We start from the raw sequence: 15,097 nt of genomic DNA on the forward strand, positions 1-15,097 counted from the left end.
AGACATGATCTTGGAAGATATATTCTATTTGAATTCTATTGAAGATGGAGATTTCAGGTTAATGCAACAAGATAGAAGATTCCGTATCGTTTTTAAGATAAATGAAAAACCACTGCACCAAAGCACCAATTAACAATGAACTGAAAAATCCATGCCCTCCTTAAATTCTAATTCAAATTATTTCATTCCATTGACTTAAACTCCCTCTGATTTCTACACTAGATTTAACATAAAATCCCATGACGTGATAGTCCCCTTAATTTTCCTTGCAGAGTAATGACTGATATATCTGTCAGCTTTGCAGTTCCTACATGCTGCCACCCTATCATTTAAGTGACTTTTCATTGTAGAATGAGGACTGAGCTTCCCAGTCCGTATTAGCCAGTTATTCACAAGCTTATAAACTTCCCTTTGTCTTTCAAGTATTAACTTGCTTCTCTCAGAGGATATCCCATTTCCACCTGGAGACTGGAAGAGTACGTATCACCAACTTCAGTGAAATAGACTCTACCACCACACCACAAACATACACATATGCACATTACATGAGTGCCCACACACTTGTATACACATAAATTCGCTTGCAATTTTAAAGGTAAATCAAGCTGGCTACATCAGATGTATGTGACAAGGATGTCAAACTGAATTGTGCATATTCTTTACATTCTCTTTGAAAAGTTATTCCAGCCATCTCATTTACCTGATGGCCCATTACATTTACCCAACAGAATTATAATTACCTCTGCTCATTTCATATCTTCTAATAAATCTATAGATCTTCTATGATCTGGTAGAAGAAATCCTATTCTACCATGATTTCCAGTAGATCCCAACATCCTAACAAAAAATCCAGCTAACAAGTGTGCTAGTTAATTAATTATAACAGTTGGCACTGCCACAGCCTTGAAACTTAACACCTCAGTCTGTAGTACGGCAGCGAGGGTGTGCATGAATATAAAACATTCTCAGTTACGGCTGAGGATTCTGAGGACCTACATTTGCTCAACAAAAAACTGAACGCTTGTGAATGAGAGGTCTTGCTCCGGTCAGTCTGAAGCTGGCCGTATGTCAATACCCTTTATGTTCCTTCTTTTTGGTGGAAAGATCTCGAAGCATCTAGCTTCCCAGGATTTCTCTGGAACATGAAAGCATTGTTGAAGATAAGCGTAGCAGCCTTTCCTCCTAGTACCTTGTTCTAATACATAAGTAATCGTTCACCCAGTGTTTTCCGATGTGTAGGCTTTGCTGACAGAATAACCAACTATATGTGTCATTTCAGGCACATATAACATTTAAAAAGATGAAAATGCTTAAATTCTCTGCACTATGCTCTCACTCAGTTTCCAAAGTACATCTTGGTCTTTATTCAGGAGAAATCATCCACAGTGCCTAGACAGCCAGTAAGCTATATCAACAGAAAATTTAAAATAAAAAGTGTCAGGTACACCAAAATCCCAAAACTCAGACTTAAATGGCATTGTGTCCCAAGACTAATACTTCTTAGCCGTAGAATTTTCACTAATAAATTTTTTTAGAAGATACCATAAAGGCTGAAAATAATCATGATTTAATTAAATAATTCAAGAAGCAAATATTTTGTAGTATGTTTAAGATCACTTCGATTTATAGATGATAATTTAGATTATATTATTTTTCCAGAAGTAGCATTGATTCATTAGTTCTTATAGTTGTTCTTAATACTATATGGAGATAATTTATTATACACAAAATATATTCAAGGATTAGTAAATCTGGTCTATATTTTTCAAGTTCTCCTGAAGAGAGCACACACATTCAAAAGGCAATGAAACAGAGTGGACAGAATCATGGGCTTTTTTTTTTCAAATCCAGAATGAAAATTAAAAATTATCTAGGCCTGTGCCTTGTCGTAAAACTAAGGAAGCAGAATTCATAAGTGACTTCCCCAAGACGGCCCAGCAAGTGATACAGATCCGGGGTGCCAGTCCAGGACTTTCATGACCATTTTCCAAAGAAGTCAACTTTGAAAATAATGGGTGACTTGATTTTACAACGTTCATCAGGGAAATCGCTTTTAATATCAGTTTTAGCCAAAGTAATATATTAATGCAATACAGGAAAAAAGTTCCTTTAGGGTCCATTGGAAAGAACCAGCAGTGGGCTCTCAAGATGTTAGCTTGCCCACGTGACCAAACTAAGGATCCAGTTCCCCCCTTCCAGTCTGAACAGTTACAGTCAGTGTGAATGGGAGTTATACTTGTCTGGAAAAGAAGTCTTTGAAGAGAGCATTTGCTATCAATCAAAACAGAATTCTCCAGCCTAGTGATCTACTTTCCTCCCCTTCCCCAACAGAAGACAACTCATTCTGTCCATTTGGCTCCCTGGGGGTGCAAGTTTTTTTTTCCGGTACGCGGGCCTCTCACTGTTGTGGCCTCTCCCGTTGCGGAGCACAGGCTCCGGACGCGCAGGCTCAGCGGCCATGGCTCACGGGCCCAGCCGCTCCGCGGCATGTGGGATCTTCCCGGACCGGGGCACGAACCCGTGTCCCCTGCATCGGCAGGCGGACTCTCAACCGCTGCGCCACCAGGGAAGCCCAGGGGTGCAATTTTTTATGATCTATTTTCTCACTTTTCACCCCAAGCACACCCCACTTGGACTCACTAAACTACTTCTAATATAATTTTTTCACCCTTACTCGAAAGTTACTTGCTTGATGTAAGGAAGACTCAGTATTCCATCAATGTATGGATCACGACTTGGCTAATAAGTGCTCATGCTGGCTAAACAGAGACAGGTGAGAGTCTCTTATGAGTCAGGTCAAGAAACACAGTGCAGAGAAACACAAAATGCACAGGAGGGCCGACGAACCTGCTGAGATGTCAGGAAGAGTCAAGAAAAGATTGCCCCATAGAGTACCCATGACTTCATATGTGATTTTTATTCATAAAACCATCGGCAGCTCCAACTTCCAGGAAATTAACCAACTCATTACTTAAGACCTGGTCAGTTGAGCCCCTCCATCTGCACAAGGAGCTCCGTCATAAGAATTCCCACACTGCTTATGGCACAGTGTATTGTGAAAGAGAACTCTCTCACTTCAGCTCTATTACTTAAGTCAAGGCACACTGTTAAAACTTACCCCTCCTCAGTCCAAAAGAAAACTCAGTGAGTGCAACTCAAACTTGTAAGCTCTTCTAGGCACCTCCTCTCTTTTATATTTTTCCTGTTCTAGGTAAATCTTAATCTCATAGCCCTGAAGTTTCACAAAGAGAGTTCCCTGCCTTTTTTACTTCCATTCCTATTTTTCTCTAGGTCAGAACTTTCTGGAAGCAAATACTACATCTCATACCACATGACGATCAATCAAATTCCTGTATCTTTAATATTAAGCCAGCACCTGTTCTCACCACCTCTGTTTCAGCCTTGTCAATTCACAAGAGCTTTAATATTATCTTAACATTTAGACATTTCAGAGGACAGAGATTTAAACAGCCAGTGATCTAGCATGAAGAGATCATAAGTGTTCTCTCATTGAACCACATTATCCTATCTGAATTACACACAGAGCTGCTTTTATTCCAGAGACATCTAGGACTAAAGTAGTTACACTTCAAGATCAGTTTAAAGATGAATTTCTTAATGAGCTGACATCGATGACCCAATGTATAAAATTTTTTAAAGACTGAAAATGGGAATAGTTGCTACACTTACCTGTAGGAGGGCCTTCATCCCATCCTTCTGCCCTCTTAATTCGATTTGCTGCGAATCCTAAGCAGAGATTGACCCCAACAGCAAACGTGAACAGGGATATTGCCTGAGGGAATAAAGAGCTCAAATTGTCAATGCAGCCAGAGAAGCCTAAATCAGATTCCAGGAAGGCAAAATGCAAATGCCTTCAACATCACCACCCAATCTCACAACTTCCCAAAGGCACCATACAGCGCTGTCTTCATTTTAGAAACAAAAAGAAAATTCAAAATCAGGAAGCAGCTCTGAAAACCAAGGCTTGCCCGTGGCATTCTGTCATTCTCCTACCTGATACAGCTTGCAGGAGTTTCTCCTGGCCATGGCAGAGGGTTCTTGGAAAGCCTTTTGCAGTGTGTTCTGTTTGCCTACACTGAATGCACTGCTTTTTGGGGCTCTGAGTCCAGTCTATTAACTACAAGTAATCCCACCTGGGAGGTTGACAGGCTCCTCTGATTTGTCCACAGCTTGATTTCATCACAGTTTGTTCACAAATCGCAGCTCTGAGCATAAGAAGCTTGAAATATCCCTCTCCTTCTCTCCACCCCCTATCTGTCCCTCCCCTGACACACAGATACTTTCATGTGGTTTCCTCCGGTAACATAAGGGTTTCTTATGTCGCTGTAGCCAATAACACTGCATGTTCATTTTTCTTCCCTCCTAAAAGCATGGTTTTAAAAAAAGAAACCAAATGCATTTTATCCGATAAAAATGAAACAGAGCCATAAAAGGGTTTCTACCCACTCTAAGCTTTTAAGGTTTACAATGTAGTCAACCCCACGACTTCATTTTTTTAAGGAACGTTTTATAATTTATAAACCTAACTTCCTCTGTCTTGCCTATTTATTTATTTTTCTGGCCGTTTAAACGACCCTGTCCCTTTTGCCACATTCTCAGCTCCTCCCGACTCCTCAAATATTTCCCACGATGACATCTCCCACGATTGTAACTAAACACAAGAGATAGCACTGTTTCCCCATGCCGTTGTTAGAGTTTAGAGAAGTCACTTTTATCAAAATACTGGGAGTGTCAAACTAAGCAACACAGTTCTTCTGCCCGGTGAGGAGGGACAATATAACTTCACGTCTCTCTGCCTCTTCCTCCTGAAAAAACTGTCAGCTTGGGTTTGGGGGTTTTTTTTTGGTTTTTCTGCTTTTGTTTTTGTGTGTTTGGAGGGGTGTGGGAGCAGCAGGGGTGGGATGGGAAAGCTTTATTAATGATTGAATTGAGGAAGGAAATCTCAATGGCAACAAGAATTTAGCTTTAAAGAATTGCTTCCCTAGGCTTTTCCCAGATAAATTATCATCTAGCCACCAAACACTGTGCCCTTTGATGCTATCGTGAGCATTAAAGTCTCTTTACTAACCTAGTTGGCAATCAGGAGACTCCTAAAAGAAATCAAGGCCTCAAAAGCTGAGAGCTCTTTAAATACTGTACACTTTTAGGATTCAAATGAGGGAGGAAAGCTTATCTTTGGATTTTCTCTGGCCGGACCCGGTGACCATGGTTCTTACACACAGCATATGTGCGTATGTAAACAAATACGGCGCTTACCATGCAACAAATTACTGAGGAAGCAGTGGCTCAGCTCAAATAAAACCTGATAGCACAAAAGCCAGAACTTGTTTATGGTGGATTGCACACTGGTCCTGGGTTTCATTAGATATTCTAGAATTTAGTAACAGCTAATTGAGCAAAAGAAAAAAAACACAGTGCCAAACTTTCAGCTGCCTTTCTAACGTCCTTTTCATTTCGCAGTCTTGCAGAGATGGCAGGCTTATGAATTTTTCTATAGAAGTCTCTTGCTTTGGCCTGTGTGCCATACTGAAATGATTTGGGGTCCTGCATTTAGCAAGGCTTATGAAAGATGTTAACCCCACGTAAGATGTTTTTTACTCCTTATGTTCAATTTCAAGATGCAGGCTTGCTTTTACAGAGGACAACTCTAAAGCTAAAAGGAAAATTTCAAGGCAGCCCTGTGACTGCGCTGTATGGCACAGCGTTCCAAAGGTGCTCCCCTGCCCTCGCCAATTTCCCCAGCCCTCACCGGAGTCCAGCAGATTTAGAATCTGTCTGACATTTGAGGGTAGAAATCCAGCATGAGGACAGTGAAGGCTCCCCTTGAAAAAAAAATTAGACTCAGAAGCTGAACATTATCCATTAATTTTTTTTGACATGCAGAGTAGCTGTGCAGGGGGGGAAAAGTCTGAAGTGTAATAGCCAGGGTGATCCAGAATTGGCTTCTGTACAGCACTTGTTACCAATTATCTAAGAGGATTGAACTCAGCCATTATTTCTGTTAACCATCTGCCAAAGAACTTTATCTTCTACCAGGTCATTGTGTGCATGGAACACATTCACACAAACACGCACACACACCCCCCATCTAACACAGTTACACAGGAGTTTACTAAAAGACATCATTATAAATTAACTGTCAGTAGCATGACTAAAGTCCCTATCTTGGGCAACAAATCAAACACAAAATAAAATTACCCCTCATTATCTAAAATTGAGAAACCCCGAAAGCCTGATAACGCATACTGCACGTCCAGAAACTCAACTAAAATGACTGAAATATAGTCTAAAGCCTTCTATAACAAAACCAAATCAAGAAAGTTCACCTGCTCTGGTATTTAAGATTTTTGGTATAAGGTCAACCATGGTTGGGGTCAGTAAACAAGAAAGTGTATGAGAAAGACTAAAATTAACTTTCAGCTTGGTTTATTAATCCAGCCATATCTCAGAGAACACTGCCCCCTGGCAGAAGAGAACCCAAACAAATCTGACAAGTCTCAGGCCCTAAAAATCATTCTGTGGTTCTCAAGTTTTATTGGGCATAAGAATGACGCTGGGAACTTGTTTAAAATGTTGATGCTTATGGTCTAAACCCCAAGATTCTGATTCATTAGCTCCAGGAGGTGGGGAGAAGAAAGGGGGTTTAGGAGCCAGACAAGAACTGACGCAATAGGCTATTCTGATGCAAGCAATGTAAGGACCACGTTCTGATACAAATCATGTAAGAACAGCAGAGCATTAGAATAAATTACTCTGAATCAGTTAATATCTGCCCTGAATGTTGACTTGCTTGATCTAATTCATAATGTAATTTTCATATAGCATTCACTACTAATTGGACATTAAAGTGTCAATCTCAATGACAAACCGTGGCTATTCCTCCATGGGGATCACCTCCAAACGGTAAGCAGCGGAATAGTATTTTATTTACTTTGCTGTTGGTACGAAGCAGCCGTGTGTGTATTGCTTAACTGCAATACAGTAGTTGCATTTATACAAATGCACAGTCCATCTTTTCATGAAACGCTTCTGTGAATCCTTGTTCCCAAGCCCTGATTACGGTAAGAGGGCTTAACAGTGAGATTTGAAAGATCTGTAATTGAGGGATGTCATTCTTGCCTCCTGCAGTAATTATGAAGCATTCATGAACGGATTCAAACTTTATCAATGTCCAGCTTCTCATTGTGCAAAATTAACTGCAATCATGGTGCCTTGACGACTTAATTCTAGTCCCAGGATACTTCTAAGACTATGGTGTTAGACGGTCACTGACCACCTTGATTTTCAGGGGTACCACTTAGCAGTCACTACAGCACACACACCAGGAAAGTAAGAAAACCGCACCCGTGTGTATTCTTCCTATCCTATTTTAAAACTCTTTAAGTCTTGTTTTTCAATTCTGCTGTGGTTGAGGACTATTAGAAAATTCAGAGTAAAAACCGGACAACAGTCTCTGCAAAAGGGACTTGCCAATCTAAATGGAGCAAAAACTCATGACAGCTAATAGAAAAACAAGCAGGCTCAATCGCTCCCACAACCCAGGACTGCCTGTATGTATAAAGTAGACACCACTTAAGAGTTTAAACCACAGAGGCAAAGTTTTATGGGTAATCTATGGTCCCAGGGGTTTCTCCAGTGGAGAAATAGCATACGCCGATTCAAATGAAAACAGTACTTGTGTTATTACTTATTACACAATTGAAAGCTGAAATCAACACTGTCACCTCTTTCAATGACATCAACTTATATCATACACTTCTATGCATTACATTTACTCCCAATGGTATCTAAGCATGAGCCCCTGCAACTGGAACACACTCTAAGAATATGCATTCATTGCACAAATGTTCATTAGCTCCTACTGTGTACCAAGCACTCTTCTGGGCACTAGTTCTATACGAGGAGCCAAACCAAACATAGTCCCCTGGCTGCATATCAATCAAATAGACACAGAAATAAATGTAAAACTGCGGCTGGGGCAAGCATAGACGTAAAGAAGTCTATGATGCTATGAGAACGTGTAATTCAGGTTTGATGGTCACGGAAGACTCTGAAAAGTGTCAGATGAGCCGTGATTTGAGGGATAGAGGGCAGTAACTAGATAAGAGAGGAGAAAAGGATTCTAGGTGGAGCGAACAGGAGCCGCAAAGGTTGTAGCCTGGAGACACCAGGCATCCACTAGAAGAGAAGACAGCCCGTTTGACTAGTTCAGGGAGATAAAAGGGAGCCTGCAGTGAAATAAGACTGGAGAGGTTAGTAGAGGTCAGTCCCTGTGGGGCCTCATCAGTCTTGTAGGGTGGTATAGTCTTTATCCTAAAAGCTTTGGAAAGCCTTTAAAGGGCTTAAGTCGGTGGAAGCTTAATTAGATATGAAGCATTAATCTCTGTACAGTGTGGTTATGAATTGGAGGGAGTCAAATGGATACAGTAGATTAGTTTGGAAACGACAGCAGTAATCCAGACAAAAGACACTGAGTGATATTTTGCACCAAGAAAATTATGGTGGTGGAGAGGCAGAAAACTGGGAGAGTTATAGGAAAAGGACTTGTTAGTGCATTGGGTATGGAGGTTGAGGGGCAGGCAGGCGTTAAATGTGATGACTCCTGAGTGAATGAATATGCAATGATCGTGATGACCAGTAAAGTCACTTCTTAAATTTTAATGGGATTATAAGAAAGACTTAGAGACATGTATCCACTTGCTAACACTCTAGAATTAAATAGTTAACATAAGGGATCTCACTAATAGCTTTAAAACGTGTCAGTAGTCTTAAAAATCTTCTAAGGCAGTGGATTTAAAGTAAAGTTATAGTAGACTTGAAAACTTGAAAATACATTTATTCATAATTGAGGTTAAGAAGAATTACCCCCCAGGAAATAACTCAGCTTTGTTCCTAACCCTAGCTTATAATAAAACATTTTAAATCTCAAACTCAATTTAAGTCTTTTTTATTTTTTTGGCTACTCTGAAACGTGCGTGTAAAAGTCCAGGTGAATGAAAGACGTTTGAGTCTACTTTGCCATGTGGACTGTGTAACATCTGAGCACGAATCGGTGGGTATGTGACTAGAGAAAATTGTTTTGCTAAAAGTATCAACACAAGGTTGAAAACGTTCAGCCTTTACCCTCCAGTCTCACACAAGCAGGCTGAGAAGCTGTTGCCAACTCCACTTGTAGATAAAGAGATGGAGGTAGGTGACATCTCAAAATGGTAGAATGAGTGACTGAGTTTCTAGAAACCACGCCTCCTAAGCCAGTTTGGTCCTCTTCCCCCTATAGCGTGATGTCTCTCTATGAGACCACACGAGGGCCTCAACTCGACACGTTCAAAACACAGTTACCTTAACAGCCACCCTGCTGTCCAACTTCTTTTCATGGAAACCTTAAAACCACTTTTTGTTCTACAATCCTTTCATCTCTTGTTTCTAATCAGAAACCATGTCTGCAGAGTCTCATCATTAATTACAATTATTACTATCCTTTATCAGAGCCTGCTGAGTGCCATTAATACCTAAATTATCTTTCTGTGTGATTACTTTTAGATTTATCTCTTCATCTTCATTCTTCTGGACACACATTAGAAGTTCATCTCATAACTATTCTTCCTGTGTGCCTTCTCTTGCCTCCAAACACCATTTCACTGAGGTCTCTCTTATCCAACTTGTAATTCACTTCCATTCCTTACCCAGAGAGCCCTGCATAAAATACAGGCAAATCTGATGATTTTCCCCCCAAGCTGAAAACCTTCCAGTAGCTTCCTATCACAGCAGTTCTCAAAGTGTGATCCCCAGGAGGGTCAGAATCACCTGGAAACTTGTTAGAAATGCAAATCCTTGGGTATTACCTAAGAAACTCAGGGGTAGAGCCCAGAATCTATGTTTTAACAAGCCCATCTGGTGATTCTGCCACAAATTTGAGAACCACTGACCTAGAGGATCAAATCCAAACTGCTTAGCAAGGTGCACAGGACCCTAAATCCAAAATTAAGCTCCCTGGACTCATATCCCAGCTCTACCACTGTTTAACTGTGAGACCTTACATGACCCTTAGGTGAATTACTCCTCCACCTTAAGACTCAGTTTTCTCATCTGTATCCAGCTCATAGGATTCTTAAGAACATTACATGAAATAATCCATGTAAATTGCCTAGCACAATGCCTGACACAGGAGAATGCTAAATAAAGGGTAAGTTTTCTTAATTTGAGAACTATTTGCTATTCCCTGATTAAGCGGTGCTTTCCTACATCTTCGTTCTTTAATATACCTTGTTGTTTTAGCCTAGAATGCTCTTCTCCACCTACTCTCCCTGGCAAACTCCAACATATTCGTGAAGATTCAGGTCAGGTGTCACTCCTCTGTGGAGCACCCCCTGATTTTTCCCTTCCCGTGCAGAGCAATGGGCCTCCCATACTGTCTATAATCTCTTTTTAGGCATCTCTATCCCTTGTGGTCCTTCAAATGCAGGGACCAGTCATCCTTGCACTCCACAGAGCTTTGAATCTTTCCTGGGATATAACAAACAGACAATAAATGTTTGTCTAATGAAGCACTTGGCATCATGAAGTTTAAATTGGAACTTGAATTGAACTTGAATTCTTGCTCTCTTACTAACTAGCTGTGTCCCTTTAAGCCCATATTTATTCATCTGTAAAGCAGGATTATTGGGCTAACTCAGTGGTTTGAAACACTTTTTTAAGCATTAAAACCTTATTTTCAAATAAAATCTCAAAATGAATACCAACATCTAAATTTGGAGCTGCTCTAATGCGAGTGGGAAGCCAGGATCCCATCTAAGCAGCCACCTCCCTTCTCTCTCTGGCACTTTCTCAGAAATGTGGAAATTCAAGGAGTACAGTTTGTAAAAACAAACAAAAACAATCAATAAGTAAGTGAATTCCACTACTTAAATACTTTTCTAAACCCTATCCTTTGTTGTAGTATTCATATACCTACACACACACCAAAATATGACCCAAATTACCCCCAAACCAGATCTTTCATTGATAAATGACAGAAACTTCACTCTAGTCAGACTCTTCCCCCCAGAAGTCCAAGCTAATTTCCACACTTCTCCTTATGCTACTTCTCAGCCCTGCTCCTCTTTCCATTGTGCTCATACAAATCTTAGTCAATCCATTCCTTTCCCCGAGGCTCAGCATCTTTACAAGAGCCCTCTTCACAACTGCAATACCCACTGTGCTATCCTCAAGAACCTATAGATTCTACCCAAAACATTTATCTCTTGTTCTTTAGTATTGCCTGCTTTATTTAAGTATTTCCTGTCTCAGCAATAAGAATATAAATCCCCAGAGAGCAGGGGAAAGAAACAAGAGTCTGGATTCTGGAGTCCATCCAACCTAGGTCTGCCACTTTTAAGCGTGAGACCTTGCTTAACTTCTCTAAAACTCAGATTTCTTTTAATAAAAATAATAATAGTTCTCATCACACAGGGTTGATATGAAGACCAAATGATATAATGCATGTTAAGCAGGTAGGTCAGGACTTAACATAGGAAACATACAAATATTAGCCATTATTAAATACAGGAGGATAAAGACTACATCATCTACTATCATGTTCATGTAACCGAAAGTGGGGTCTGGCTGCTCTCTGCTCAAAAGCCAATAAAGAGGCAAGGCTGGTGGAAAGGAAAGTTTGCTTTATTTTGGATGCCGGCACCCGGGGGGTGGGGGGAGGGCAGATGACGATCCAAAGGCTGACTCCTCCCTACTCCCCGACCATCAGGGGGCAAGAGCTTTTATAGACACAGGGAAGGGGCTACATGCAGAAACAGCACAGTCAGCTCTGACAGTCATCTTGAAATTGGTCACTAGTGGGCTGACCAGCCTCATCTTGATGGTTTTAGGCATAGTTAATCTTCAGTTCCAGGGTCAGTTTGTTTCCATTTCTTTGAGGCCAATCCTCAGAATGGTGGCAGCTCATGTCATTGTTATAGTCATGGCATAATGGTCATCCTGGAGTTAACTTCTTCCACCTGGTGGGGGTTTCAGTATCTATAAGACAGCTCACAGGATATGGCTCAGAATATTATCTATAGCCCTTGAGAAGGAACTAAAGGTCCTTGACTATGCTTAATGACTAAACTATTATTATTTGGTCTCCTTTGACTGTTTTCCTTTGTTTCTGCATTTTCTCACCTCTCTGATTAAACTTATTCTTTGGCTAAAATCTTTCCACAGACAAAAGGCAGGCTGAGGATATGGGGGGAACAGACCATAGGGCCCTGCTCCATTTCATTCTCAGTAGGTAGCAAAAGGCTGGGCACATGATAGGTGCTTAGTAGCGACAAAAGTTCTAGGAGAATTCCCTTTACTTATGGAGGGATTACATGTAGGTTTAAGTGAGACATGTTATAAACAACTTTTTTTTCACATTCTCTCTAACCTCAAGAGAAAATGGGCAGCACTTATTTGGAAAAGGGTGCAGTGACTCTGGAGACAGCTTTGAAGGTGCACGTTTTAACTACAATAATAAAGACCTTCTATTTGAATTGGAAAGTCCCGAGAATTTGAGCTTCAACTCAAGAAAGTTGTTGAACTCAAAGAAAGTTGTTGAACTCAAACCTAAAAGGAAGTTTATACTTGCTAATGGAATGGCATCATCACATGCTTAGAGTACAATGGTACCCTCTCAGGGAGGAAGCAAAACTGCCATTTCTGTGATTCCCCTTGAAATCAAACAACAATTAGTGACATTCAGCAAAGTAGGAATAGAAACAAACTTCTTCTGCCTGATAAAAGATTTCTTCGAAAAACTCACAGCTAACATCATACTTAACAGTGAAAGACTGGATTCTTTCCCCCTAAGATCAGGAGCAAGACAAGGATGCCTTCTCTCACTAGTTCTATTCAACACTGAACTTCTAGCCAAAGCAATTAGGCAAGAAAAACAAACAAAAGGCATTTAACTTGGAAAGGAACAAATAAAACTATCTCTATTCACAAATGACATAAACTTGTACATAGAAAATCCTAATGAATCTGTTTAAAAAATATTAGAACTGGGCTTCCCTGGTGGCACAGTGGAAGTGTGCCACCAGGGAACACTTGGGAGTCCGCCTGCCGATGCAGGGGACGCAGGTTCGTGCCCCGGTACAGGAGGTTCCCACATGCCGTGGAGCAGCTGGGCCCGTGAGCCATGGCCGGTGGGCCTGCACGTCCGGAGCCTGTGCTCCACAACAGGAGAGGCCGCAGCAGTGAGAGGCCCACATACGGAAAAAAAAAAAAAAATAGAACTAATAAATGAATTCAGGAAGATGGCATGATACAAGCTAAATGTTAAAAATCAGTTGTATTTTTGTACACTAGCAATGGGCAATCTAAAATGAAATTGAGAAAGCAGTTGCATTTATAATAGTATCAAGAAGTCTAAAATACTTAGTCATCAATTTAACAAAGCAAGTGTGAGACTTGTATTCTGAAAACCAGACAGCATAATTGAAATATATTATAGAAGACCTAAACAAATGGGAAGACAATCATGTTCGTGGATTGAAAAACATTATTGTCAAGATGGCAAGAAAGTGAAAAGGTGGTCCACAGAATGGGGGAAAAAATGCAAAGTATATATCCGACAGCGGTCTAGTATCCAGAATATGTAAAAAATTCTTACAACTCAGCAATAAAAAGACACATAGCCCAATTTTTTAAATGTTCAGAGGATTAGAATAGACATTTCTAGAAAGAAGATATATAAGGACATGAAAAGATGCTCAATATCATTAGTCATTTGGGAAATGCAAATCAAAACTACAATGAAATATATACTACTTCACACCCACCAGGATGGCTAAAATTAAAAAGACAGAAAAGAATAATTGTTAGGAAGGATGTGGAAAAATTGGAACCCTCATATATTATTGATAGGATTATAAGGTGGTGCAGCAGCTTTGGAAAACAATTTGGCAGGTCCTCAAAGTGTTAAACTCTATGTTAAACATAGTGTTACCATATGACCCAGTAATTCCACTCCTAGGTATATACCCAGGAGAATTGAAAACATAGTCCACACATAACCTTGTACACAAATGTCCATAGCAGAATTCTCAGCTGATGAGTGGAGAAACAAAATCTGGTATATCTATACAATTAAATGTTATTCAGCTATGAAAAAGAATCAAGTCCTGATACATGCTAAAACATGGATGAACCTTGGAAACATCATGCTAAGTGAAAAAAGCCAGACACAGAGGCCACATACTGTATGATTCCATTTATATGAACTACCTAGAATAGGCAAATCCATAGAGAAAGAAAGTAGATTAGTGGTTGTCAGGCAATGTGGAAGTGACTGCTTTTGGATATGAAGTTTTGTTTTGGAGTGTTGAAAATGTTCTAAAGTTACATTATGGTGGTGTTTGCACATCTCTGTGAGTGTATTAAAAACCACCGAAATGTTCAGTTTAAAAGGATGGATTTTATGGTTTATAAATTATATCTCAAAAATTGCTGCTAAAATAAAAGAGAGCTAGTGAGATTATTCTCACAGTGAAGCAAATTCCAAAGCATCTGGACCCACAGAAAAGGAATATTAATTCTGATCTGCAGCTTGGGTCAGTGCCTTCAAAGCTGTCTCCAGAGTCACCTCAGTTACCCTCCAAACCTGATAATTAACAGGAAAACTGAAGCATTTTGAGTTGTGGTGTGGACCTATTTTAACTAGCCCCGATGTGTGATGAAACCCTCTACTTCCCTAAAAATAGGAGGATTTCCTGGGACTCCTTTAGAGCACTTCAGGGTCTCTGCCATTCTGCTTCATCAGTTTCCTGCTTCATTTTACTTTCAAATAAAGTAGCCTAAGAAGAAAACCTAGGGCATTGTAGCCCAGTCATTTCACCTACAGATCTCAAGGGGCTTGAATTTAATGGCAACAAACAGTAACCAGAGTCTGTGGGACAGTTGTGGGGATTTAAGAACAATGACTTTGAACAACATGGATGGTCCTTGAGGGCATTACGCTAAGTGAAATAAAGTCGGACAAAGAAAGACATATACTGTATGTTCTTACTTATAGGAGGAGCCTAAAAAAAAAAAAAAAAAAAAAGCCAAAAAAAACAAA

The 15,097-nt window shown here is 40.2% G+C and overlaps 1 protein-coding gene across 1 annotated transcript in view; it reads right to left on the reverse strand.

Annotated features, from left to right (window-relative positions):
- ENPP2 (ectonucleotide pyrophosphatase/phosphodiesterase 2) overlaps nucleotides 1-15,097 on the reverse strand; it is a 107,375-nt gene that overhangs the window by 71,706 nt on the left and 20,572 nt on the right. Inside the window, 1 exon segment of the mRNA XM_024741317.1 lies at nucleotides 3,691-3,793. Within this exon segment, the coding sequence (XP_024597085.1) occupies nucleotides 3,691-3,793 (103 nt within the window).

The sequence above is a fragment of the Neophocaena asiaeorientalis genome, unplaced genomic scaffold, assembly GCF_003031525.2.
Source record: "Neophocaena asiaeorientalis asiaeorientalis breed wild unplaced genomic scaffold, Neophocaena_asiaeorientalis_V1.1 scaffold177, whole genome shotgun sequence".
Taxonomy (NCBI): Eukaryota; Metazoa; Chordata; class Mammalia; order Artiodactyla; family Phocoenidae; genus Neophocaena; species Neophocaena asiaeorientalis.